At 34.5% G+C, this 26,998-nt stretch overlaps 2 protein-coding genes and 1 long non-coding RNA gene across 3 annotated transcripts; 2 read left to right on the top strand and 1 right to left on the bottom strand.

Annotated features, from left to right (window-relative positions):
- Positions 1 to 484: 484 nt before the first annotated feature.
- LOC129003893 (uncharacterized) lies at positions 485 to 6,380 on the top strand. Its single transcript, XM_054432230.1, has 2 exons — positions 485 to 708; positions 5,973 to 6,380. The coding sequence occupies exons 1-2, from the start codon at positions 650 to 652 to the stop codon at positions 6,061 to 6,063; spliced, it is 150 nt and encodes a 49-aa protein (XP_054288205.1). The 5' UTR covers positions 485 to 649; the 3' UTR covers positions 6,064 to 6,380.
- Positions 6,381 to 8,990: 2,610 nt separating this feature from the next.
- Positions 8,991 to 24,471, top strand: LOC129002561 (ATP-binding cassette sub-family F member 3-like). Its single transcript, XM_054430454.1, has 15 exons — positions 8,991 to 9,132; positions 10,363 to 10,471; positions 11,009 to 11,183; positions 12,446 to 12,517; positions 13,201 to 13,352; positions 13,835 to 13,939; positions 14,867 to 15,025; positions 15,985 to 16,185; positions 16,875 to 17,040; positions 17,965 to 18,155; positions 19,212 to 19,386; positions 20,005 to 20,185; positions 23,150 to 23,370; positions 23,639 to 23,821; positions 24,328 to 24,471. The coding sequence occupies exons 1-14, from the start codon at positions 9,054 to 9,056 to the stop codon at positions 23,792 to 23,794; spliced, it is 2,142 nt and encodes a 713-aa protein (XP_054286429.1). The 5' UTR covers positions 8,991 to 9,053; the 3' UTR covers positions 23,795 to 23,821; positions 24,328 to 24,471.
- A 461-nt stretch (positions 24,472 to 24,932) lies between these two features.
- Positions 24,933 to 25,990, bottom strand: LOC129002287 (uncharacterized). Its single transcript, XR_008491561.1, has 2 exons — positions 25,892 to 25,990; positions 24,933 to 25,123 (listed from the first exon to the last, which is right to left on the bottom strand). It is a non-coding gene; the product is annotated as an uncharacterized LOC129002287 (long non-coding RNA).
- Between the last annotated feature and the right edge of the window lie 1,008 nt (positions 25,991 to 26,998).

The following is a 26,998-nucleotide window of genomic DNA, read 5'->3' as shown; positions in this document are numbered from 1 at the left end:
TCAAATACACACTAAAATTTAGTTCAAACCACTCGTATGCTTTACGATTGTTCAATATTTTACTTAAACTAATTTTATAAGAATGTATTAATCTAAAAAATGTATATTCCTTAATCACCATAAAATTACGAGTAATTAAGATAAATATTAAGTTTATTAATACACTACAGTATTTTCAATTTGTTATAAAGACATAAGTGTGTATATCAATTAGTAGGGATAAGGTACAGTTTGGAAAAAGTTAACAAGAATTAAGAATTTGGAAACTTGTCAATTTATTAGATAATCAAAAGCTTAAAAAGGAAAGTTAACCTCGGAGTCTCATGGGATGAATCAGACTTTACATGGTATATTAGCAAAGAAAACAGAAAAAAATTTCTTTAAGAACATCAGGAACACTGGAATTGGATCGAATTTGGATTGAGATCCTGTATACTCACTCGACACTCACTCAATCTCAGTTCAGTTTCAGACTTTCAGAGTACACTACACTAGGCCGATTCATCATCATCATTCATCTTCACTAGGGCTCAGGTTTTAGGTTATAGAAGATAACAAGTAAAAAAAGTTTTTTTTCGCTGCGCTGAAGCATTGTCGTTTTATAATTTAAATTCTTAAATAGGCTAGACCTCCTCAAAAACCAAAGAAAATGGCTGGATCATCCTCCGTCAGCTTTGTGAAGTCGTTATATTATGACCCCTTTAAATGGTAAGGTTTTAGTCTGTTATACCTTTACCCTAAGTAAATTAGGTACCACAGTGATGAATGAATAGCATTAATGTAGTACTGGTTCAACTATCTTAATATCTATAATATCTATGCAAGGTTTTGTAAGCTAACAATATTTAGGCCTAGTTTAACATTGCATTTTATCAAATGATTGTCTTCTATCGTTCACTATTGATGTAACTAGACATTCCATTATCCATCCCCATGTTAAATTTGTTGCCAGATTAATAAAAAAATTGGGTATTTATTCCGTACAGGTGCCTCCAAACGAATTTTTAACCCTCCAAGTGTCCATAGTTTAGGCCTTAATGTCCACCTATTTTTGGCGCATTTGCAAGGTTTTATTAAAACGGATCTGAGAAGCTTAAAACAATGTTAATTCTAATGTTCTATATACCATTTTGTTTGGAAAATCATGGGCTTCAATATTATATATAAAACATAAGGAACATTAAAAAAAAAAAAAAAATTTTTTAGGTAAAATATAATTTCGAAAATTTTCAAAAAAAAAATAAGTTCGCGCCTAATGAAATTGTATAAATTATAGGCCTATAAATATTTGAAAATAGCCACTTTGTTCTAAATTTTATGAGGATTACAAATATATAATAATATAAGGAAGTATATTTGCAAATAAATAAGTTATGGGCAAAAAACTGATTTCAGTACATAGCGTTTAGCTAAGAATGCATAGCCTAACCATAGCTAGGAATCTGGCTGATAATTTACATCAATATCACTACCTACTTCTTCAGGATCATCAACCAGCACTTCAAAACCACTTAAATCTTCTTATAATGCACCACGTATATCACTACTTTTGATTTTTAACACTAAAACAATGATAAACGTAATAAAACACATCAGTCATCGGTCCGGGGGAACCTAGCTGTTTACAAATACACGCACGTCAGCTGTCTGCTACAATATTTTCAGAACTAAAATGAATAGCGCTTAGAGACAGACATCTGGAGACAGCTTAGAATATAACGGAAAGAACGATACCTAACTCGATCCAGTTCAATCCGATTCAGTCAGTTATAGAGCCTTCGCCGTAAACGATGTCTGCTTGTCGAAAAATCGGCAAGTAACACTATACAAAGTGTGGTGCTTGCCGAATTTTCGTCAAGTAACACTGGGAGGGTTAATTTTGATATCTTACTTTATAGTTTTTTACCTCCTGAATCCAAATATACCATTAATTTTCCCCGCTGATGAATATTTCTCAAGATATCGCCGTAAAAACATACCTAACATTACAATAAACAAGATAGGATGGATGACATTTACAAGTGGAATGAACTTTAGGTTAACTCTTAAGCACGGGTCACACTAGGCTGTACGCCAGCCGCTGGTGATCAGCTGCTGGCACCAGCATCACCGGTTCACCAATCCAGGCTGAGTCAGCTCAGTGTCAGCTGCGAATTTTGTGGTCACATTAAGCTGACAGTCGCGGCTTCTTTCAATTCGCCGCTGATGCCAGCCTAGTGTGACCCGTGCTTAACAGCTGATTGTTTTCAACCACACACAAGAACAACTGGAAGTAACAACTTTTGAACTTCATTAACTCACTCTGATTCTGTCACCGGCAATATGCCTATTGACGACATTTTACTTCACTACAAATAAAATACAAAACAAAATACTCATTCGTACCTACTCATACGTGTTGCGTAGTGCTAGCTAAGTGTTATTCTGTCTGCTACGCCGTCGCCATCACAAGTTCCAAGTTAAGTGAAGAGAGTAACATGGTTGATGAGAAGAATACCATCGTTGACTAAAGATAATAACATCGTTGTAGACACGGCCGCCTTTAGCGGCCGTGCTTTAACTTTGTAGAAACATATAAAGTGATTCTATAGTCAATAACTTAATGTTTACTACAATAGGAATTTCGACACATTATGGAGATATAGATGGAATAATGGACTAATTACTCGTAGTTCTAATTTAGGCATGTCAGGGTGGTAGGTCGTGCTATATGTGAATTGGTGACTGCGTTAAGTGTTTTGAAGTTAGGTTAGATTAGGAAGGTAAAGTTTAGGTTATAATGTATCGAGTTGTTAGTTTATGTCGTCTGCAGACTGTTTTTGTAAAACTAAAATCCTGAGAAAAACACTTCAAATTACTATTTCATAAATGCTTGCACTGACTTAATTATATGCAAGCATTTTTGAAATAGTAATTTGAAGTGTTTTTCTCAGGATTTTAATTTTACAAAAACAGTCTGCAGACGACATAAACTAACAACTCGATATATTATAACATAAACTTTAACTTACCTAATCTAACCTACCTTCAAAGGACTTAATGCAGTCACCAATTCACATAAAGCACGACCTATCACCCTGACATGCCTTTTCTGACATCAAAAGGAGTTTGCTTAGACATTCTAGAGGTTTGGTTAGGTTAGGTTATGTTAGAATAGCACTATTTTAATGTGTAATTTCTAAACGGCGAAATATAAATCAATAAATCATTAATAAGGATAAAATACTGGTAACAATAATACATTTTTAACTTATTGGTCTTAGAAAGTGAAAAGTGTAACTTAATCAGGTGATTTTCATATTGCAGAATCGAGTTAGTTAATAAAAATTGTCACTTCCATTTGCTTGACCATGATTGAAAACAATCAGCTGGTTGGTTTACTTAACCCATCCCATAGTAAATTCCACTTGTAACGTCATCCATCCTACCTTGTTTATTGTAATGTTAAGTATGTTTTTACGGCGATATCTTGAGAAATATTCATCAGCGGTGAAAATTAATGGTATATTTGGATTCAGGAGGTAAAAAACTATAAAGTGAGATATCAAAATTAAAAATTCGTTTGGAGGCACCTGTACGGAATAATTACCAAAAATTGTAAGCTGGTGTGAGCTACCGGGGCCACCGACAGATTCTCTGATCTAAATTACTGGCAATTATTTAATATGTCCACAACGCGATATCGTGTAGTTTTTAGATGTCTAAGTTACTTACAGTTTTTCTCACGCTGAATCCAAAAATGCAATCAGTTGTTGTTGAAGAGATTCCTAAGTGGCCGTAAAATGAAGGTTAAAATTATGAATCTAAAGTTCATTGAGCGGTAACTTACACTGATGGTACTATGGCGTGGTCTGAGGACAGAGCGAGGAGGAGAGCAAACAGCTGTTAAATGTATACTAAACTTAATGTGGAATTAAATCAATTAGTTTTGAAACCAAATATGTAATCAGTTCTTATTTAGGCATGTGAGGAAGGTAGGTTGGGTTTTATGCGGATTCGTGACTCTTAGTGTTTTGAAGTAAGGTTAGATTGGGACTGGTAAAGGTTAGGTTACAATGAACTGACTCATTAAATTATGCAACTTCCAGACTGTTTTTGCGCAATTAAATAGTGGGGGAAACATAGGCTAATGTAATAACAATGTAAAGAACTAGCTGTTTCCACTAGAACTTGGGCTCGTCCAAACCACAAATAGGTGAATAACCAAAAAAAAAACTAAGTTGAAAATTACTAAGTTAAATTCTGTAGAATACTTACTCAAAATTTGTTTGAAATAGAGACTAACTAAATGGAATGACTTACGTTGTGGTTAGCTGTAGGCCTAGCAACTGTTACGTCTCATCAACCTGGTGGTTAACTTACAGTTTCTTAACTGAGCTACGCTACTATTGATTGAAAATATTGATTCGATTAGTAGACCTTCATTCAAGTTTTTTAATCAAGTTTGTTTGTTTTAACAGTTTTATTTTAAGATTGATTTAATTAAGTTAATAATAATATTAATTATTAACTTACTTTTAATTGAAAAATCAAATTTTAAAGGCTTACTAATTGAATTGATATTTTTAGTCGATAGTAAGTTAGTGTGAAGACAAGCTAAGAAACAGTGCCCAACCTGGTCAGCAAAAAAGATAAAGTAAAAATAGAACTTTAGACACCAACCTTAGCAGGTAACTTAGGTGTGTATTCTGTGACTGGCTCGAACATAACTAAGGTTACATTATAATAAAAGATTGGCTAGTTCAATATTTATCTTTTAGTTTCTCAATTAAAGATTGTCACTAATTATTTGTTCTAATGTCCTCAAAGGTCAAAATCGTGTAAATTCGGATTTTTATAAAATTCTCTATAAACAATCAACTTAATCTTGCATTAAATTAAAACTAGTTTGTGAATCAGCATGATTGGACTATGGGAGCAGGATTTTGTGGGGTACTGTTATGTGCACTTTATGTTGACAGAAAAAACTCTCCAAACTGAAATTTTAAATTACCTTTGAGTATTTATGGAGGATAACTTAACTGAATTAGGTTTGGTTCTTTATGGATACTTTGATCTAATTTTGCAAAATTATTTTTATTTCAACCTATTGACCGGAGGCTGGTTTAAGTAGGCCTAAGTTATAAGCATCACAGATGCATACTAAGGTGCCTGCGCTATTCACAAAACAGTACCACAGAATAAATTTTGTTAATAGCCATCAGTAGTGTGAACGTAAGTTAGTTGTAAATCTTTTCCAGTGTGGGAACAAACCATTTTTGTAGAACAATTTGGGTCGCTAATCAATATATAGATTCTTTGTATAAAGCAGGAGTAGGAATGCTGTTCCTGCTGCACTACACCACGGCTGGTCATGTTTTACTATTTTTAATTACTATGTTGACCATCGTTGCAGTCAAAAATTTGCCCTTAATATTCGTCATTGTTAATATTTAGCGTGTTAAAGCTTTATTCAATATGAGTGTGGGTGATGTTTATGATTTTGCACCGATGTTGTTGTCATCAGGGCCGTAAAAGGCCATTTGACATTATTATCTGTTGTGTTCAATAGCTCAATAAATTATTTGATTCAACTTAAAATATTCATCCAAGCAAAGAAACACGCAATGGGTTTTAAATTTAAAAAAAAAAATTTAAGTTACATGGACACTACAGCTAGGGATGAGCATCGATAAGTCAATGATTAACATTGTGAAAACATCGATGTTTTGTTTTTTACTTAAACATCAATGTTTTTACATTTTTTTCAGTTTTGCATCTGCTTTTTGTACTCTCCAGTAATGGAAAACATTGATAGCTCAATAATTGGGAAAAAACATCGATGTAACAAAAACATAGGTAACCTACCATAGATGTAAAAACATCAAACATCGATTTTTCAAGAACATCGACTATCGATGCTCATCCCTAATAGACACATTGACATGTGGCTTTTTAATCTAGCTAACATTTTCTCATGTTTTTTTTTCTAGGAGTCTGGTCAAGAGCTTTGGGTGTTTCCTTCTTGGAATCGCAATAGCAAAAGAGTTTAAAGGTGTTGAAGTCATGCCAGCTATAGTGTGAAGATGGACTTAACCTAGCCAATATCTGTGAACGTATCTTTACTTAATTTCAGTTGCATTATTTTTGAATCAGTGTTTTTAATTTAACCATTTTCAATGATTTTGTACAATTTGATTGAACCCCTATAGCTATTGAGACACCTTAATAAAACAATCATTGCATTTAGTTTACATAATGGAAGCTAATTTATAGCAGAATGAGTTGATCAAATCCAAATGTTTATATTTAGTTTTTGCTAATATTTAGCATAGTCTCCAAACGAGAGCCCAAGATATTAGTCATTAATTTAATTAAATAAATAATTTTTTGTTACATAATTTGAATATATTTTTATTTATCCTCTTGACACTCTGTGCTGTTCTGCAGGCTTACCATTGTTTGACTCACTTGTGTTTCTGACCACATTAAATTATAGATGTTTTGTTTTACAGAGGCCACCAAACAAATGATACAATCTAGGCTAAATTATCACTCTTTGATACAATTTAAGCTGCAGAACTTTTTCCCCAAGAAGCATCATTGCACTTCCACTCATTCGGCAAACTGCCATTTTAAGTCATGTCTCCTTTTACAGAACTAGCTGGCCCGACAGACGTCGTCCTGTCCTAATGGGGTTTTATGTCAAATGCTCGTTCATTTTCAAGATGAGCTCGTTCGCATGGCTCAATCACGTCCTGGTTGAAGTTTGTTTGTTACGCTCACTCACCTTTTGGTTGCAAATTAGCTGTTGTCATAAATTTAAAATAATAATAGTGCTGCACCCTGTTGGTAAACCTATTAACTTTTTAATGCTATTGAACATCACAGAACCAAATTGTTTAGTTGAACCAGCTGTTAAGATTTGTTAGTTCCATTTAAATACGAGTACTCGTAAGGTTAACATGGGAAACTTCAGAGCCACTGGGGCGGAGCCCTTTTGATGGATCTGCACCAAACTTCACACAAACCATCCTTGAATAACGCTTAATAATGCCTGAAAGTTTCCTTACAATCTGTGGAGCGGTTTCGGAGTCCATAAAGGACAAACAAACATACATTGGATTTTATATATATAGATAGAATATGTGACTAAGAGAACCAAAAGCTTCTGGAAAGTGGTAAGAAATGAATATCTACATCACTGATCGCTACATTTTTTTACAAACCACTGTAATTTCATTTGCGGTCTTACAGACAGGCTATAGCTTTTCAATGGTTTTTGTGAATCCTCAATGTTAATAATGTCACATTTGTTTATGAAAAGATTTGAATAAGCTAAAGAAATACTTGAGCAAATAAAATTAGAATAAATGTGCTATAATACAATTGTAAAATTACCTCGTCACAGCTCCGTAGTTTCCATATATATTACGGAGGATGGCATTTTGATGCCAATACGGCCGTAATATATACGAAAACTACGGAGCTGTGATGAGGTAATTTTACAATTAAATTATAGTCATAAATTCAGCTCAGGGGCTAAACCATGTCTATTGATAAATGTGCTGGTAAGTTGTGTAGTTCTATATATTTTTAGTGAATTTCCCATAGCCTATAGGGAATAAGGTAGGTCTGATAGTAAATCCTGGGCCAGTTCAATTTTTAACTTACTTTTTTGTTTTGAGGTCCCTAAGAACAAAGACACTATTATGTTCAAATTAATTTATACATTAAGCAAGCACATAATAGTACGCCCGCTATATATCTCAAACATAGAATGACAAGTCATCTTCAGCTGCTCCAAGGATGATCAATATATGAGAGATTCTATTAAACCTATGCTACAAGCTGCAATCTTTGGATAAAATAAACTGTATCAGCAATCTGGCAAATACCTTCTCCCATTCGCTTGTAAATGACCTTTGGTAACGAGTAACTTATATTTTAAAGGAAAAATCACAACAGTTACAATAGCTTTTGATCAGCAATGGGGGGTTGCACTACATATTTGGTTTAGAATTATAAGGACCATAAACATATTAATAATTTCAATCAAAACTAACTTTAAAAAAATTAGATTTCCAGCTATTTAAATTTTTTTTTCTAATAACACAAGTAATTTGAACCGTAATTTTTACAGCAATGGTGGTTAGACCATTTTGTTCAGAGCTGAAGAAACTTCTGATTGGGCCTGGGCCTATCTATAACATTAAAAAAATGTTATTAAAATCATTTGGGTCATTTTAGAGAAAATTCGGTTTTCCGTTAGTTATGGGAAGATCACCTTTAAAATTAAAATAAACACCCATATGGATTAGTACCCACATACCAAATTCCATCAAAATCGGCTACAGATGTGGTCACATACGCAAACAAAAAACACAAACATCACTCCTAAACTTTAGATGAAAACAATACTTTCTCCATAACTATGTATAGGGGGAGAAAGTAAAATGTAACATGGGAATGGAAGAGAGATGGTTAGTAGTAATCTGATTTAAATCCGCTCTAAGCAGTACAACCCATGTAATTTATACGCTTTTATTCAATATCTTGCATACACTACGATTTTTAAGCGTGGCGACCCTATCATGAACATACAACACTTTACCAATAAGTATAAGCATAGATAAAACATACTCCCTTGTATGTTTTATCGATGGTATAAGCTTATTACTTGAATACTTACTATAGTTCGGCCGCTTAGAAAGGACCTCCTCCAGCATTGGTTTAGCATTAGCGTGCAGGTCGTTTTCTAAGCGGCCGAACTATAACTTACTATTGAGTTTATTGAAAACAACGATTAAATTCATTATATAATAAATTGATATTAATTGTAACGTCTAAATTGTGTACTTACTCAACAACATAATTTTCCACTTGCCTCTTTGAAATATTTTCCTTAAAGTCTGGTGGGATTTTATTATAATGGAGGGGAATTTACCGCCAGCTGATAGCTTGATGATGAGGCCGTCGGCCGAGTGCTTGATGTCTGCCAGCCAGCTGCCTCCAAAGTCTGTCAACGCCAAGCAAATTGTTGACTTCTCGGTTGTTGATTAAATTTCATTCAAATGAAAATGTCGAATTTCGGGGAACTAATTAAATCTGAATTTCCCAAAATAGACGATGACCTTTATGGCTACGTTGAAGGTAATGTGATTAGGATATAAGATTATTTCAAACATAATCCTTCTATCTGAATTATTACACTAGGTTAGTTATGGACTATCCTAACCTATAGAACGGGGCATTGGCGATTTTATATAATACCTTAGCCACATTGCTATATTTTTGTTGGATTTTGTTTCTAAATTTTAAGATATTGCTAGGGACGTGAGACAAGCTAATTGTTTTTTTGTACTGAATGGTGAATAAATCTTTTGAATCATTGCCAAACCCGGATAGGTTACTTACTTACAGATTGTAAAGTAAACTTTATTTAAATTGACTTTTTTTATGTCTTTTGTGCACTGTAATAAAATTATGTGAGGCCTAATATAAGATTTTTAAATAATTTTTAACTTTTCCATACAAAGATTAAGCCAAGTTTGATCTATTTATGTTTGGCGTTTGATTGAATTCAGTTTTTCAAGAGCTACGAAACACAAGTTAAAAGTTTAGTTAGGTACGGTACAGTAAAACGCGCCCTTAAGCTTTTGAGAGGATCAGAAGTTTAAGTAGGCCTATTTATGACATTACTTTTGGTCAACCAGCATTAACTTAGGCTATATAGGCCTTAATCGTAAAATAATAGTTAACTAGGCCTAGTGGACAGGCCTGCGTTTAAAGAATAATGAGTAATTTAATTACTTAATATTGTTACAAAGTTTGGCAAAACTTTGTTCTCTGACTCCATTGTGGTTATCAATTGTTACAATCTAAAGTTTGAAGTTTGGTTTTTGGCTATAGTCCTCGCCACCCTAAGTTGAGGCAGCCCAAGGTCGCACTATATCTAGTGCGGGCTAGGGCTGCCTCAACTTAGGATGGCGAGGACTAACTTATAGGCTATGTTTTGTTTATTGATCAAATCGATATTTTATGTTTGATATACGATAGAGTTGGATAACCTATCAAAGTTTTACCCAACATTTTAGGTACCGGTACGCTACTTTTGTGGGATTAAACTTTAAACTTGATATAATCTATTTAAACTTAATACTTAATACTTTCTTATTAAATGGCGACCATACAAAGTAGGTATTAAAATATTAGCCAAGTAAGTTAGTACGTTATATTATGTACCGGTACCTATATATATAAAGTATATATTAAGGTATATATTAAGCTATGTAACTTACCTATCCCATTCCACAATCTCAAAACAGTTTCTGTTTAACTAAAGCCTTGGCTAAATCAACTTTTTGGTTATTATTCAACTAGGAGTACTGTCTAATGGCGCTGAAGACTTTGAAGATAGTGAAGAAGTCTATGAAGCCATCGGTGGCCTACTCCATCAAGTTGCTTGTGACAAAACGGAGGAAGATATTAGGTAAAGTATTAACCAAGATATTGAGAGTATCCTATATATTAATCGGCAATCATGTTTCTCAAAAACAATTTTTCTCAGCTCTTGTGTATCACTGGTAAAATTTATGCATACTTTTAGATAGATATTTTAATAGCCTACATGTGTTTTAAAAGTGCAATTTAAATAATTACCAATAAATTTCACACTAACTTTTTAGAAGTGTGACAATATTATGGATTAACCTTAAAATGAACTAAATTTATTAAACTCAATTTATGCAACATTTTTTCTTCTAGACTGTCTCTCTTTTTAACGTTGATGTCAGTGACATTTTACACTAGGCTAGAAACAATTAACAGTGAATTGAAATTTTGTTTTTAGGGATAGCGGTCCAAACCCATAGGCCTGTGTGTTTTGGAATCAAATCCGTTCTTCTCGCACCGAAATCCGAGACTCTTAACAATCTGTTATTTCTGTTGATTGATCTGTTAACATTAGTAACAATTATTGTAAGTAATTTAATCATAATCTTTTTATGCTACGGTTTTTTTTTGACAGGGATATCTGCAATAAGCTGATGTGTCTAATGAAAGGAGATAAGGCCATTCCTAATGGAACGGCCAGCAACAAAGTATTAGACGCACCAGTGCATCTAGCTTCAATGGCTGCCAACCTTGAAACTGAAGTTGATGAGATCAAGAGCATCTGGGTTATGCAACGTGATGACGGTCTGGTTCGTAGACATGCTCTTGTTTTCTTCTTACTGAATTGTGCGTGGTACTTTGGTATTATCAGAAGGCCACCCTTATACAGCGCGCTGTGGCGGTTATGCTAGGTTGGGTTATCATAAATGGAAAGAACACACTCTAATGGACTTAATGTCCATATTTGACATGATTACAATTAGTGGCCTTGGCATTTGAGTTTGAGTTCTGCCTCCCAGAAGGCAGCGATGTCAGCAAGGATTGAGTTGAATGCGTCGCCGCCTCTAGCTGCCACACCAGATACAGGCGGTGACAGGTGATGCGCGCGCTCTGGTCAAAGACCTCACCTTGGCCTACTTGGAGGGGATTTGGTGAGTGAAAGTATTACTCATCACTGGTATTGTTTGATTCATAATGAAACGATGAAAGTCTTACAAACATATTTATAATAACCCAATCTAACATAATCGCCACAGCCCGCTGTATGAGGGTGGCCTCCGGATAATACCAAAATACCTACTGTGTTTCCTAATTCAAAGCATACAATCACTAAACATGTAGGCCTACAGTAAACATAATCTCGTCTATATATTTTTTTTGAGACTGGAAAGTATGGACAATGTTCTACTGGCATTACTGTACACACATACACTTTGCTTTGTTTATAGCCGTGTAATGAAACAAGTCAGATATTTTTTCTGTGTTGTTTTCTGTGATAGTGTTCTGTGTTTTTCTGTGTTAGTTTGCTACAGTAGGCTAACTTAATTGTAGAAATATTTAAATTATTTCTTGTTACAAAAATCCCAGTTTTTTCCTGTTAAAATATTGAATTAATTTAATAGTTAGTAGTTTCTACTTAATAGTATTACTATCCTGCAAATATTATGAAGGTTTGTACGATAAATAACTCTTCAGCAGCTGTTTGAAATTATCCAAGATGGCCGCTAGCCTCCAAGGACTCTTAAAGGCATAGTTACCTTATAACAGAGCTTTAGAATGTTTTTTATTTTTTTATTTATTTATTTTTTTTTTAAAGAGATTAGCGGCCTCTTTTAACCTTGCATTTGCCCGTCCACATAGACTACGCGTGGAACGTATCCAGCAAAGCAAGGGGTGAGCCGGAACAGTACAAAGGTGAACTGTACTGATAAAAGTTTGTGGCAGTGACCAGGATCCGAACCCACTGTCTTGGGCCCGAAGTCCGCGACGCTACCAACTGAGCCACCGACTCACCAATGTATTTAATTGAATTTATTTCAATAAAGTCTTTTATAATATCTTCTTTTTTCAGAAAGTGGATGCTAAAAAATTGGAGAAAGCTGAAGCCAAACTTCAACAAAAACAAGCTGCAAGGGCCGATTTGGTAAGTGAACTTTATCTTTTTACCTTACAATTTTTCGCAAGCTTTTTCGTTTTTCCAAATACAGGACTTTTATACTTTCTACCTTACGTCAAATGTTTCTCGTATTTACGTCCAGTAGCTGTCAAAAAATTAGCTTATTTCTCTTGAGGTTTGTGCTATAAAATGGATTGGCATACCGGTAGCCAATTTTAAAAGTTATAAAATTGTTTAGTTTTTAAAATCCTAAACTTTCTTTCTAGTACTTATCATGAGTACTTCTATCTAATACTTAAACAGAACTTGACTACCACGTCTAATAGACCACTCAAAAAGGTGTTTAGCCTAACTAATAAAAACTTGTTGCTCCCTTCATCTTGTCTATTTCTATGATCTTCTGATTTCTTATATTACTTTTCGATAAGAATGTCCCAAAACCTTCATGAGGTTTCCTCATAATTTTTTTAAGCTAACCGTGTCCTTTTCTATTCTTACCAAATGACCTTCCCCTCAGAGTTTCTTAGCCATTTGTTCATATCATTTGCCTCTTGAATTGTTTTTATTATTTCTATTCTTATGTTTGAAAATCGATATAATGTATAGGTTATTTTTGTTACCTTTGTGGAAGACAGAATTATTTGTCAACGAGGCTACCTACATCGAAACTATAGTTTTTAGAAGAACTGTTGAGGTTTTTGGCTGTCCAGGTACATAACAGACCACCCCCAGCTCCTGTACAGCTACAAACAGCGACGGCTTCTCAGGTAACCAGCAAGAAAGAGGCGAAACTAGAGGCTAAGGGGAACAACCGTGCGCAGGACATTCGTATAGAGAACTTTGACATTGCCTATGGTGACAGGTTAGTTGATACTTAAGGCTACTGTAATGCAAATTTAGTTTTCATAGCTGTACAACTGGCATTGGTCTAGTTCCAAGTAAGGAAACCGATTGTGATTGGTTTTTACGCTCACCCTTTTGATTTCCTGTCAGAATATTGTAAGATTTCTCCAACGCTTGTTGGAGGTTATTTGGTTCAACTAGTTTAAACCTAGATAATCCATGGATTCATACATACACAAAGAGAATGACTATTGTATCTCGACTTGGTGGCCTAGTATATTTTGTATTGATAAATGCACTGGAAAACATTTATTTATTGAATAACTAGGGATATGACAATGAAACTGACCTTTCCTTCTAGTGTAGGGCTTCTTCAGAGAGAATACTGTACAAACGAAAAGCCCTGTTTCTTGTACCAAGGTAGACTTTTTACCTTTCACGTAAACCTGATGTCCTAAAAATCAAAATCACAAGATATTTAATAAATGAAATTGTTTGCAGAGTTTTATTACAAGGAGCAGATGTTGTGTTGGCGTTTGGACGAAGGTACGGTCTCTGTGGGAGGAACGGTCTAGGGAAAACGACGCTACTTAGGATGCTTTCAAGGTAAATTAGACACAATTTTGATTTTGATTTTTCATGTACCTTATATGCAATGTGTTTATTGTAGATTAACTCTTTTTCTAACTAATAATATTACTTTGTAAATTGTTCCTGTGATTTTAGTTAGCAGTTATTTTTAGCAGTAGTTGAAAGGTAAAATAAACTTTTTTGTGGGTTAGTCACAGTTAGGCCTATTATCATTGCGATCAAAATGAGACGTCACCTAGATATGTATTTTAACCAAAATATGAGTGAAGGATGAGTGTGGTATGAAGTGAAACGATCTGTGTAGCTTTGTTACTGACTAAGATCAGCTGTTTCATTAGCCAGGGTCATTCATTGCAAGCCCAATGATCAAGTACAGCTGGGTCCAGTTTTGAACCATCTAAAAGATAAACACTTTTCTCAGGATTAAACTACTGGTGACCTAAATACCAGCAATATGTTTTGAATGTTTTTAAAACAAATATATACTTATTTCATTTGCCATTGTAGTTTTTTTATTATAAGTGAAATTCTTGATTCTTCTACTAATTTTTGTAAGTTTGATATTGTTTACTGTTAAAAAGAATCTTAAGACAAATTTTGAAAAGAATTTGCTGACTTGAGATATTCCTCATTTTGAGCTATATGCATACAAGTTTTTTAATGTGGTTGGTCCTCACAATGGTATCGCAACTATGCTCGATTCGATATGGCATTTAATAAATGGTCCTGACTTAAAACCAACTTATCTTAGTCAGTATTCAGTAACAATGCTTTTAATTTATCCTTCAACCATCTTCGCCTTAAAAAACGGACTGTGGTGTGTTGGCAGATATAAATCTATGTCTATAACTCTATTTGTGTAAAACTCAACACAGTTATATGGTTCATTACATATTCAATACTTCCATTACTTGTGACACCTAAATGTACTTGCTTGTCCAGTGGTCAGTTACGGATACCCGCTCACATATCCGTGCTGCACGTGGAGCAAGAGGTGGTGGGGGACGACACTCCGGCGCTGGAGTCCGTCCTGCAGTGTGACTTTGCTAGGGAACGGCTGCTACAGCGCGAGAAGGAGATCACAGCGGAAATAAACGCAGGGTAAGTAAACTAACTGTGGCCTCCAGAACCCGTACAGTTTTTGTGGTGTTGACTGAATCGTCAGATGAGATTAACTGTCAGATGTTTCACCTTCATTGTAAAATTAGGCTGCATTCCGGTAAGGAATAAAGAATTAAAGTCAAGTAAAGTATTAAGTAAACTTCCAACATGAGCTTCAATATTTTAGGTAACAGAATCATTACAATTCTTGCGATGTTTCTTGGATTGTCAGATCAAATCAAGAATTTATTTCAACAAAACTAGTATAAACATCTTGAGGCATAGAGTTGACTTTACTAAGTTGTGAAAGTCATAAGGTCCAAGAGACTATTATAAATAGATCATTTTAAATTTCCAGATTTTGAATAATTATTAACACAGTTGAAAATAATCAACAAGAAGTCACAGCTGGAAGTAAAATGATTTAAGTATAACAAAATAGGTTAAAACTTATATGGTAGAAATGGGAATACTGCGAAATAGTGAATACTGAATTACATGTATTAGTTATATATTGACCTTTTTAGTAACTTTTCCACTAAAGGGAATAAGCTATTACCGTAGGTCTCATTGTAAGACGCAGGATCGATTTTTGTTTGTTTTATGTCCTCAGAGACCGAAAACACCATATGTTCAAATTAATAGTATTAAAATATCTGTATATGTATACCAACATAAATGTGTACGTTGGCACAATAACTAGAACTAGAGTAACACATTTGAATTCAATTATCAAGGTCATCAAATCTGTTTGAGTCTCTAAGGCTTAAAAGGCTATATTTCTGTTTGCACAAAATCTATATTTTCCCTAGTCTTTAACCTGAATACTGAATGGAATTGCTAGATTAGTTTGACATTGACATTTTTATTGTAAAAATGTTTATTGTAAACTGTTATGACAAAACACGTCATTGAATGCATCCATCTGTTGTAATTTGACATGTGATGACTGTATGTAGGAACACGGATCCAACACTACCCTCGGAGCTGACGGAAGTGTACACTCAGCTGACGTCCATGGAAGCAGACAAAGCTCCGGCGAGAGCATCCGTTATCTTGGCAGGTCTCGGGTTCAGTGCGGAAATGCAGCTCAAGAAAACCAAGGAGTTCAGTGGTGGTTGGCGTATGCGTCTGGCACTCGCTCGAGCTCTGTTCTCTAGGTATAAACCTTCTCTTACAATAATACGTCTCCTTGTTTAAGTTTTTGCCAGTTTTACGTCTAGTTGAAGTGAGTCACCAACAGATTGTGTTGATGTAAATTACTGATTTCTGTCGCATACGCAGACTTTTTAGCCAAGTAAACCTGATAGGGTGACATATTGTAAGCTGTAGCTTCATTCACGTAAACTATCTCAGTTACAACAAATAAGTTAGAAAGTACTGTATAATTAAACACAAGAGCAATATGTGCCTGCCTGACTCAACTGTGTTCTTCTTTAATAAAAAATGGCGACAGCTGGAATCCGTTCATAAAGATGGGATATATTCTTCAGTATGCAAAAAAGTCAATGCTGAAACCTAACAATATTACTACAAAAGCCAACAAAAGCTGAAGAAGTGAAGAATTATAAAAGAAAGACCACACAGCTTGTAGCCTATAGTATGTACAGTAGTCAAAACTGAACATTTTTCAATGTTGTTTGTATATGTAATGTAAGCATATTTCTAGAGTTTTGAACATTGCAATTGCTATGTCAGTGGAATACCAAATGTGTGGTAACTTAACACCAAAAAGAACTAGGTAGTGATCAATTAAGTCTTAACAAACTGTAGAAATATACTTGAGAAGAAAAGAGACCTGGAAAAATATCTTCTAATCTTGAGATAATTTCTTAAATTTCTTCTTCAGGCCAGACCTGCTACTTCTGGACGAGCCGACCAACATGTTGGACATCAAGGCCATCATCTGGCTAGAGAACTACCTCCAGAACTGGCCTACCACTCTCCTGGTAGTCTCTCACGACAGGCACTTCCTGGATACCGTCCCCACGGATATCCTACATCTACATTCTCAGGTAGCCTTTGATTACTGCAATACATCTCACGTTAAGGGTGTTTGGTCAAAAAATAATTATCAAAATTAGATTTTCATTAGATTAAAGGTATTGAATTAGAAATTTTTGACTTGCGGGGCTTGAAAATGGTCATTTTGTCAAATTCTTGTACAAACAGAGGCTGAACCACTGACATTACAAAATTAAAAATCTGTGAGTACCTAATAAATATGTTGAGGAAGATTCTTGAAATAAATTTCATCCTGGAATTAAAAAAATGGTGATTAACTTGTCACTTTAAAATAGAATTAAGAATACTAAGACACAATTTTAATCCATTTAAAGTAAGTCATTGTGACGTACTTAAACACTATTTACTTGCTGCAACTGTTTCATAGTTATGTTATTTACTTTGATATGTAAGATTTGTACATTTATCTTTGGAAATCACCTTCTGCAGTCAATAGGCAGTCTACACTATACCCCACTAATCACCGAGCTAAATGTGGCAGCATATGTGGCGAATTTGGGGAACTAACTAAGCTCATCGTCAGAGTACCCTCGCGCCCATACAGCCAGTTTTTTTGTAATATTAATGAAACTAGCTTAATGAACAGGTGTTCAGGTGAACAGGGTGTGCCAAAGTCAGTTATTAATTTCTTGCAAATGCAGAATTTTTATCAAGCCAAACTAAAAGAAAATTTGTGTAAACTATGGCCTATAGTTAGTCACAATAACTACCATAGGGGAATGTAACACTGAGGGAGAAATGATAACTATGTATGGTGTTATTTTTTACCAAATAAAATTAAGTATCAAATAACACAGACGCTTTTAGGGAAGGACTGCTTTCCACAGTTCAAAAACTGTTCGTCGACACAGATCTCGTAGTTGGATGAACAACAGAACGGTTTTCTGTATTGACCTGGCCTTACGTAATTGCAGAGGATAGATCCGTACAGAGGTAACTACGATGTTTTTGAGAAGACGAAAACGGAAAAGCACCGCAATCAACAGCGAGAGTTTGAGGCTCAACAGCAACACAGGGCTCACGTACAGGAGTTCATCGACCGATTCCGATACAACGCAAACCGAGCGTCAAGCGTACAGAGCAAGATCAAGATGCTGGAGAAGCTGTGAGTATTTGATGGCCTAACAGCTGTGACAGTGTGCTTCAGTGATCAGATAGGCTAGGTTACCTAATCTTTTAATGTATAACCAAACTAAACTCAATCTAATTTGTAACCTAACAAAACTAACCTAGTATAACTTAACCTAATTTAATGTACCCTTATGTTTTCAAACTAGGGATGGACGAGATTGGATTTTTAGTTCGAGACGAGACGAGACAAGATGTTTTATTTCTCATAAAATTTCGAGACGAGATCGAGACGGGATTTCCCTTCTCATACACAACAAGAAATGCACGTTCAAGATTTTTACCTGATTTTGTAACATTGTTAGATGACTGTTTAAATACAAAAATAATGATAATAGGCAAGAATATTTACAATCTTTTATTTAAAAACATCAGCATAACATTTTTTTATTAATCACGCCTAACTTATTAAAAATGCCTACGATTAGGAAACATAGTGATATCAGGCAGGATAGAGTTAAACTTATCCTAAAATAAAATAAATCATAAAATAAAAGCAATATTAATTTTTATAAAATAGTTAGGTACTTGTTTTGATTTTTTATAGTAATAAAACATTCCTCACACTTTTTACACTTAACAAAACTTCTCAAATGTTATTAAAGTAATATTATTAAAATAGTTAAAGTAATATTTACTAAATAAGAACGCCTTCGCAAAGGAAACGCAACTACAACACGCTCCTGTATTGCGGGTATTGCATTGACTTTCTGCAGGAGTTTTTATTTTTTTATATATTTTTTTTTATATTCTCGTCTCAATAAAAAAAAGAAATCTCGTCTCGTGTAACGAGATTTAAAATTTCCTGAAAATTTCCTGAAATTTCGAGACTTGACCATCCCTAGTTCAAACCTAATGTACCATAACTTAATTCAGCTGGGTGTAAACAAAAGTTATCTTTTGGTTCTAACTTAACGTAACCCGATCTTCAGTAAGGAATTTGTAGATGAACATTTCAAGGTAAAACGTGATGGTGAATAAACGTAAAAGGTTCAAAAAATGTTTTCCCTAATAAAATCATGTTTCTCCCCAGGCCCGAATTGAAGCCCATAGAGAAGGAAGTGGACGTCACGTTAAAGTTTCCCGAGGTTGAGTCGTTGTCGCCTCCGATCCTGCAGCTCAACGAGGTCAGCTTCTCCTACGTCCAGGGTCGACCAATCCTGGCCAATGTCAACTTAGGAGCCACGTTAGAGTCTAGGATATGTATTGTAAGTAACCCTTCATTTACACATTTTGTAATATATTTAGCCAGTGAAGTTGAATACCTTGCCTTTTGTATTTTAACCAAAAAAGCGAAGGGTGAGTATAGAATGATGACTCTGTAGGCGGTAATACAGTCTACCCAAACACGATTTGCGGAAGAAAACTGTGTTCATTTTCCTATGTTTGTAGAAAGTACCCAAATAAAAATGTTTTATGACTGTTTTTCATGGCCAACTGTTAGTTTATTTCAAATTCTATTCCTATTATTAATAATTTTGCAATGTGTATGTCTGATGATTATTGTTTTCTAAGTTTGTTTACAATTTTAATTGAATACAGTTAAATCTCTAGCTTTGATACTATTATCCTTTTGTGATATTATTTTAAGAAGTCTGAAAAACTTAAATAAGATCACTCTTGGATAGAGACCTCACTGAACTTAAAAATTAGAAAATTAGACGCCTGCCATTTTGCCTCTTATCCAACTACTTAATTAGATAAGACTATTTATCAGGGTGAATTCTATTGTTGACAAAATCAATCACATTGTTTAAAGACGGAATAAATAACTTGTATTCATTGTTCATTGGTCCATGAACATGTAAATAAAGTGCATTATTTAGGTTGGAGACAACGGTGCTGGTAAGACAACCCTGCTCAAGATCATCATGGGTATCCTCAGTCCTACGAGTGGCAGCAGACATGTTCACCGTAACCTCAAGTTCGGCTACTTCAGCCAACATCACGTAGACCAGCTGGAGATGAACACGACGTCCGTGGAACTACTTCAGACAAGCTTTCCTGGTGAGTAGTGATGTGCTTAGTCTACTAATCATAACCATCGACTAATCATAACAATCGAGCAATCATAACCATCGACTAATCATAACCATCGACCAATCATAACTATCGACAAATCATAAGCATCGACCCATAATCATTGACCAATCATAACCATCGACCAATCATAACCATCAACCAATCATAACCATCGCCAATCATAAGCATCGACCAATCATAACCATCGACCAATCATAACCATCGACTAATCATAACCATCGACCAATCATAACCATCGACCAATCATAACCATCGACCAATCATAACCATCGACCAATCATAACCATCAACCAATTATAACCATCGACGAATCATAACCATCGACCAATCATAACCATTGACCAATCATAACCATCGACTAATCATAACCATCGACCAATCATAACCATCGACCAATCATAACCATTGACCAATCATAACCATTGACCAATCATAAGCATCGACCAATCATAACCATCGACCAATTATAACCATCGACCAATCATAACCATTGACCAATCATAAGCATCGACCAATCATAACCATTAACCAATCATAAGCATCGACCAATCATAACCATTAACCAATCATAAGCATCGACCAATCATAACCATTAACCAATCATAAGCATCGACCAATCATAACCATCGACCAATCATAACCATCGACCAATCATAACCATTAACCAATCATAAGCATCGACCAATCATAACCATTAACCAATCATAACCATCGACCAATCATAACCATTAACCAATCATAACCATCGACCAATCATAAGCATCGACCAATCATAACCATCGACCAATCATAACCATCGACCAATCACAACCCTCGACCAATCACAACCATCGACCAATCATAACCATCGACCAATCATAACCATCGACCAATCATAACCATCGACCAATCATAACAATCGACCAATCATAACCAACGACCAATCATAACCAACGACCAATCATAACCAACGACCAATCATAACCATCGACCAATCATAACCATCGACCAATCTAAACCGGCTCATTAGACTTAAAAAAAAATATCAGCTGACTTATTTATGTTTCTACCTCTCTTTGAGTTTATCACACAACTTTTGCACAATGGCTTTGAATTGTAAAAGTTTGTTGACAATTTTATCGTTCATTGATAACCAGGAATTGCGCTTCACATTTGTAACACATATAATTGCTTCTTTTACACATTTAGTATCTTAATGTATTTTTTGTTAAAAAGAAAGTATTTTAGAGATAAAATATTTTATTACACATCTATTAATTTCAAGTTTTAAAATATTTTTGACTTTTATTTTTCATTGTAAAATTAATCAATAATATATTAATAAACTAGCTGTAACCCGCGGGCTTTGCCCCGTTTAACTTCTTAATTTTCAAGATTATCTCGTTCGCATGGCTCAATCACGTCCTGGTTGAAGTTTGTTCGCTACGCTCACTCACCTTTAGGTTGGAGCTCGTTCGCTACGCTCACTTGCCTTCAGGTTAGCTCGTTCGCTACGCTAACTCACCTTTTGGTTGCAAATTAGCTGTTGTCATAAATGTAAAAGAAATAATAGTGCTGCACCCTGTTGGTAATCCTTGTAACTTTAATGCTATTGAACATCATAGAACAGAACCAACTCGTTTAATTGAAACAGCTGTTAAGATTCAATAATTCCATTTCTCATAAGGTTAACATGGGAAACTCCAGAGCCACTGGGGGGGAGCCCGAAAGGATTTTTGAAATAAGAATATACCTATATGTTAATCGGGAATGTGAGCTATCATCATGCCAAATTTCAGCCCAATCCGACAAGTATTTTTCGCGTTCACTTGTCACAAACATACATCCATACATCCATACATCCATACATCCAAACTTTCTCATTTATAATATTAGTAGGAAGTAGGATGAAAACCACATACCTTTTCAACAAAGAATTTAAGGTTAAGGTATATTCTGAGGAGAAATTTTTAGTTTCTAATGAGTTCTCTGGAAAGATACATAAAGTCAACAAAATGTAGGCTACTAATTAATTAGTCAGGGTGATTTTCCACATGCTGAACCCTTGACCAATTATCTGAGGACGATTATCAATTTAGGATGATAGATTAAACAGTGTTGCTATTAAATATACGGCCATGAAAAACTGTTTCTAATTATTCAATTTGTACTAATTATTCAACAACTAATGGACAGAAAAAATACATCACTAGGGAGTATGAGGTCATTTCATTGGTTAAACCACGGAAAAGCGAGTAATATATTAAATTAGGCCAGTATATGATAAAATATACCTTTCTTGCTTGGAGTTTAATTTACTGAAAGACTATTCACATTTCCTGCATTGCAGCAAACTCCAAGTTTCCTGGCTGCATTTCCATTGGAATCCCTTTGAATTTTCAGGTAAAGAGTATTTTTGGGTCAATCAACTTAATTTAAACCAAACATTTTCAAATTCCAACCGAATTTAACCAAATTTAGAAATGTTAAATGTTGGATTCATATTTTACCCTCCCGGCCGGCTCCTAGGCACTATGTATAACTTTTAGTTTTTTTTTTTTTTATAACCATCATTAGGTACAAGGAAAAGAAACTGTCATATTAATGTACTTTTGATATCCAATTTCTACATGAACCATTTTTCTTTTACTATTGTCCCTCCTGGTCTATTTAGAACATATTGTCACCCTTTCTACTTGAACAATCAATAATTTGAACTTAAGCTGGCTGGTTAATGGTTAATCCTTTTTCTCATTACTCAGATTTACGCTCAAGTCGGACAATAGATCCGAGGTTGGTGATAACTCTTTTATTAATTCCTATTCCTACCTTCCGTAGCCCTATCCTAACCTATAAATTTTAAACTTTTCCATTTGACTCAGTGTCAACTGAGTTTTTCTGGCTCTGAAAATTACAAATTTACATCTAATCAGCTGTTTTACTCCCCAGGCAAGTCAGTAGAGGAGTACAGACGACAGTTGGGTTCCTTCGGCATCTCGGGCGATCTTGCACTACAAACAGTAGCCAGTCTATCGGGAGGACAGAAGTCTCGGGTGGCGTTCGCCAGGATGTGCATGGCCGTACCTAACTTCCTAGTGCTAGACGAGCCTACCAACCATCTCGACATTGAGACAATTGAGGCACTCGGCAAAGCTATCAACAAGTATACGGTAAGAACTCTTTGTTTTAAAAAATCAGTTCGTTTAGGATTGATTGAAAATATCAACTTATATTCTATTGATAAGTTATAAAAACTATACCTCTGGTGATTTGAGAATCAATTTTTAAATTATAAATCGAGTTTGAGATTACAAATTCTTGGAGTTTACTAATGCTAAGTTCATTACGCTTTCATTCATCCCATGCGTTTACATTGGTAAGGCAATATTAAGTAGAAACGTTATTGCAAGGATAAAGGATATTCTTTGTGTGTCGCAGGGAGGAGTGATCCTTGTGTCTCACGACGAGAGGTTGATTCGCATGGTGTGTCGAGAATTGTGGGTTTGCGGGCAAGGCTCTGTACGCAGCGTGGAGGGAGGCTTCGACGAGTACCGCAAGATCGTAGAGAGAGAGCTGGCGGAAGCGGCGAAATGAACTCCCAGGGTACCCGGTGAATTTTTGGTGAGTGTAATTGATGCTAGTAAGTAATGTTAAGTAAAGTGCAAATCCTCTGATTGTCAACCTCAAAAACGAGACTACGATGGTTAACTGATAGACGGATAACAGATATTCCTCTAAGACTGATTCTGGTAAGAAAAAAAAAACATTGTATTCATGTGAATTACATACTTTTACAATAATTCATATATGTATATTTTTTTAAATGTGCGTGAATTAATAGAACTGTCTTGTGAGACAGGTATTGTTCTGTAACAGTTCCATGCTATATTCCATACAATATAGTATAACTTTCTAAACAATAATATTTTTATTCCTTTTTGAAATTGCATAGCCTATGTTAACTGTGGCAAAATGTGGTGGAATTTCATGGAAATTAACAGGCAGTTCCTGGGTTGAAAAGAGACCATTTCTTAGCTTTCTGCACAGCTAGAAAAACAGCTGATTCAATTGTACATCTGAAACAACAGCTGACAAACTGTAATGTTTTTTGTTCTTCATTGTTGTAGAAGGCTGTGATGGGAGGTACAAGGTGGTCGTCCATCTTGGTGATATTACACTGCAATGGAAAGTTTTCTATAACTTATTGTTTTAACTAGCTATCTAAGATTATAACAATTTGTATTTGTATCAATAAATCCATGTACAGAACCCGTAGTTGTGTGAGTTTGTGAGAAATACCTAAATAAAATCATAAGTGTGATAATCCAGGTGTTTGGAAATAAAAAATGTCTTTTATGTGATCTGCTAAAATCAGAGTAACTGTTATATTCTGTTACATTAAATAATTCAATTTAATTAAAATTATGCCACCATATTAGGGGAAGCATAAACCTTGAAAGATCTAGATCCAACCCCACACTGTACATTTTTTGCAAATACATTTTGTATTTGCCTTCATAATATCACTCTAAAAACTCTTTGAGGTTGATTCTATTTGTATCAATACAATAATGTGTAAACCAAAATTTCTTTGTATGAAATATCAAACAATCCTGAGGGGACTGAATGACAAGGGGAAGGGTTTTGGGCAATTTTTGCATCCATATTTTGTCCTTATAAACTAATAAATTCATTGTTCTGTTTTAATATAAGAATAACAAAGCAATATGTATTCATTGTTATGGAATTTTATTTTTTTATTTACATCTTACATAATATCTACAGCATGAATGGTAATGATTTTTTGTTTTCTTCCGGTTACATCTAAGTAAGCCTGTTTGAGTCTTGCGCGTAGCCACATTTCCATCCGGCATCCTGGTGGATACAGGCGTAACCATGACAACACGGCGGGTCACCAGTACACTGTAACCGTTTTGCAATTAGAGTTTAACAACTAACAAATCTTAACTTGAAATGTATAACCATTCTTAATAGTTTTGAAACACCAATCGGACATATCTTAGTGGTAGCTTCTTGCATTGATAAGCCCATATGGTTTTGGTCACCATTTCAAAATAAAAGTATAAAAGTATTTACACAATAACAACAAGAACTTAACTGTCTTTGAATTATTGCAAATACCAGTAGGTGACAAGCATTTGAGGTTATATTTCAATTCTGCCAAATTAAGCCTAGCTTGCCTAGAGTGAAACCAACAAGTCCATTTATTAAAAAAAAACTGATTGAGTAAAAAAATATTTCTTTTTAATTTAGAATTTTTTCCTCAACCGTACAAGTTGGGAAACAAATTTATTTATCGGTAAAAAAGCAGCCTTGCAAGTTTCTTTTTAGAAAGCTTTTCAACAATTAGTTTAAAAAAACTGAATTACCCACATAGATCAAACCATTGTTTTAGTCACAGTTTGTCTTAAACGGTAGAAAATGTGTTAATCAAATCTTAAAGTTTTTTTTTTAGTAGTCCTTGTTTACAAGTATAGTTGTAAGTAAAATAAAATGAAAGGTTGGTAAAAAATAAGGAAAAACAACAGTTAATATTTCTCACATACTTTGTACCTGTCATTTAGAGATTTTCGCTATCAGGAAAGTATATGCATAACAAATAAATGCAAAATAATGAATAGAAAAGGTAAATTTTAGGAATGCATAACAATTCAAATATTTAAAACTTACTGGTTGATTGTGTGCCAAACAGCTCCGTTGGGCTTGAGAAGCCGTAAGCGTCAGCAACAGTAGAAGTACAACCACGGAAGTTCTCATGATGAATAACAACTTAACATAATGCTAATTACTTGTAGTCATTCGAGGATTAACACATTATTAGAAACTCAAGTACCACTCGGGCTTGGATTAAAATGTGAACACATTAATAAGTGTTGGTGGAAATTTTGATGATTAATCGATATTGTAATTTCAACCAAAATTATGTAGAAAACGGTACTTCGGAATTCGCTCCCACTATAAGAAATTAAAACCTGACAATCGGAAGAGAAACATTTTTTTAGTTCCTTAGTGAGGTTTACCTAAGCAAAAACAGACACAACCAACAATTAATATTAAAAAGAGTTATAGAACTACAGAACACACGTTTTGAGGTGGATTTCAGATCTCATAGTATAGGAAAATTACACATAAAACTAAATTTAAGGATTTGAAGAACAACCAAGTAGGAGAAATTATTTTAAATTCATAAATTAAGAAATAATGATCTGACAAAGTGGATGAACGCCAAAAGAAACTAACTATATTGGTCCAACGAAGATTGGAAATAACGACTAACACTCATTTTAGTGTAAAATGTAAAAATAATATGGTGATCAAAGTTAAAGTTTAAAAAAAAGTTTCATGGGACTAAAAAAACAACAGGCTGTAATTTTTTTTCTTTCTTTTTATTCAGCTGATTTGATTTATTCACTTGAGAAGGTATTAGTATTGATTTTTGGCTTTGACTATTGATATAACCATAGACTAACCAATACAAGTAGACTTCTCATCCCATTGCAATGTAAATTTTGAAGCACGTTTTTCATGTCTAGTTCATGTACGGTGACAATTGGCGCTAGTGTCAACGAAATTTTATCCTATTATTTTAGGGTTAATTTCTTGATTTGCACAAGTTATTGTTTATGATTATATCGTATTATTTGGTTAAACGAGGTTTTAAATTACTGTAATAACGGGAAACAAATTCTAAACAAAACATGGCCTCTACATAAACCGTACAGAACTAACAATAAAATTGTCTTCAGCTGTTCCATAAGGATGAGAAATCTAAGGGAG

Source organism: Macrosteles quadrilineatus, unplaced genomic scaffold (genome assembly GCF_028750875.1).
Source record: "Macrosteles quadrilineatus isolate MER2022 unplaced genomic scaffold, UCM_ALF_1.0 Scaffold_9__3_contigs__length_116548681, whole genome shotgun sequence".
Taxonomy (NCBI): Eukaryota; Metazoa; Arthropoda; class Insecta; order Hemiptera; family Cicadellidae; genus Macrosteles; species Macrosteles quadrilineatus.
This window is presented reverse-complemented; position numbering and strand designations above follow the sequence as displayed.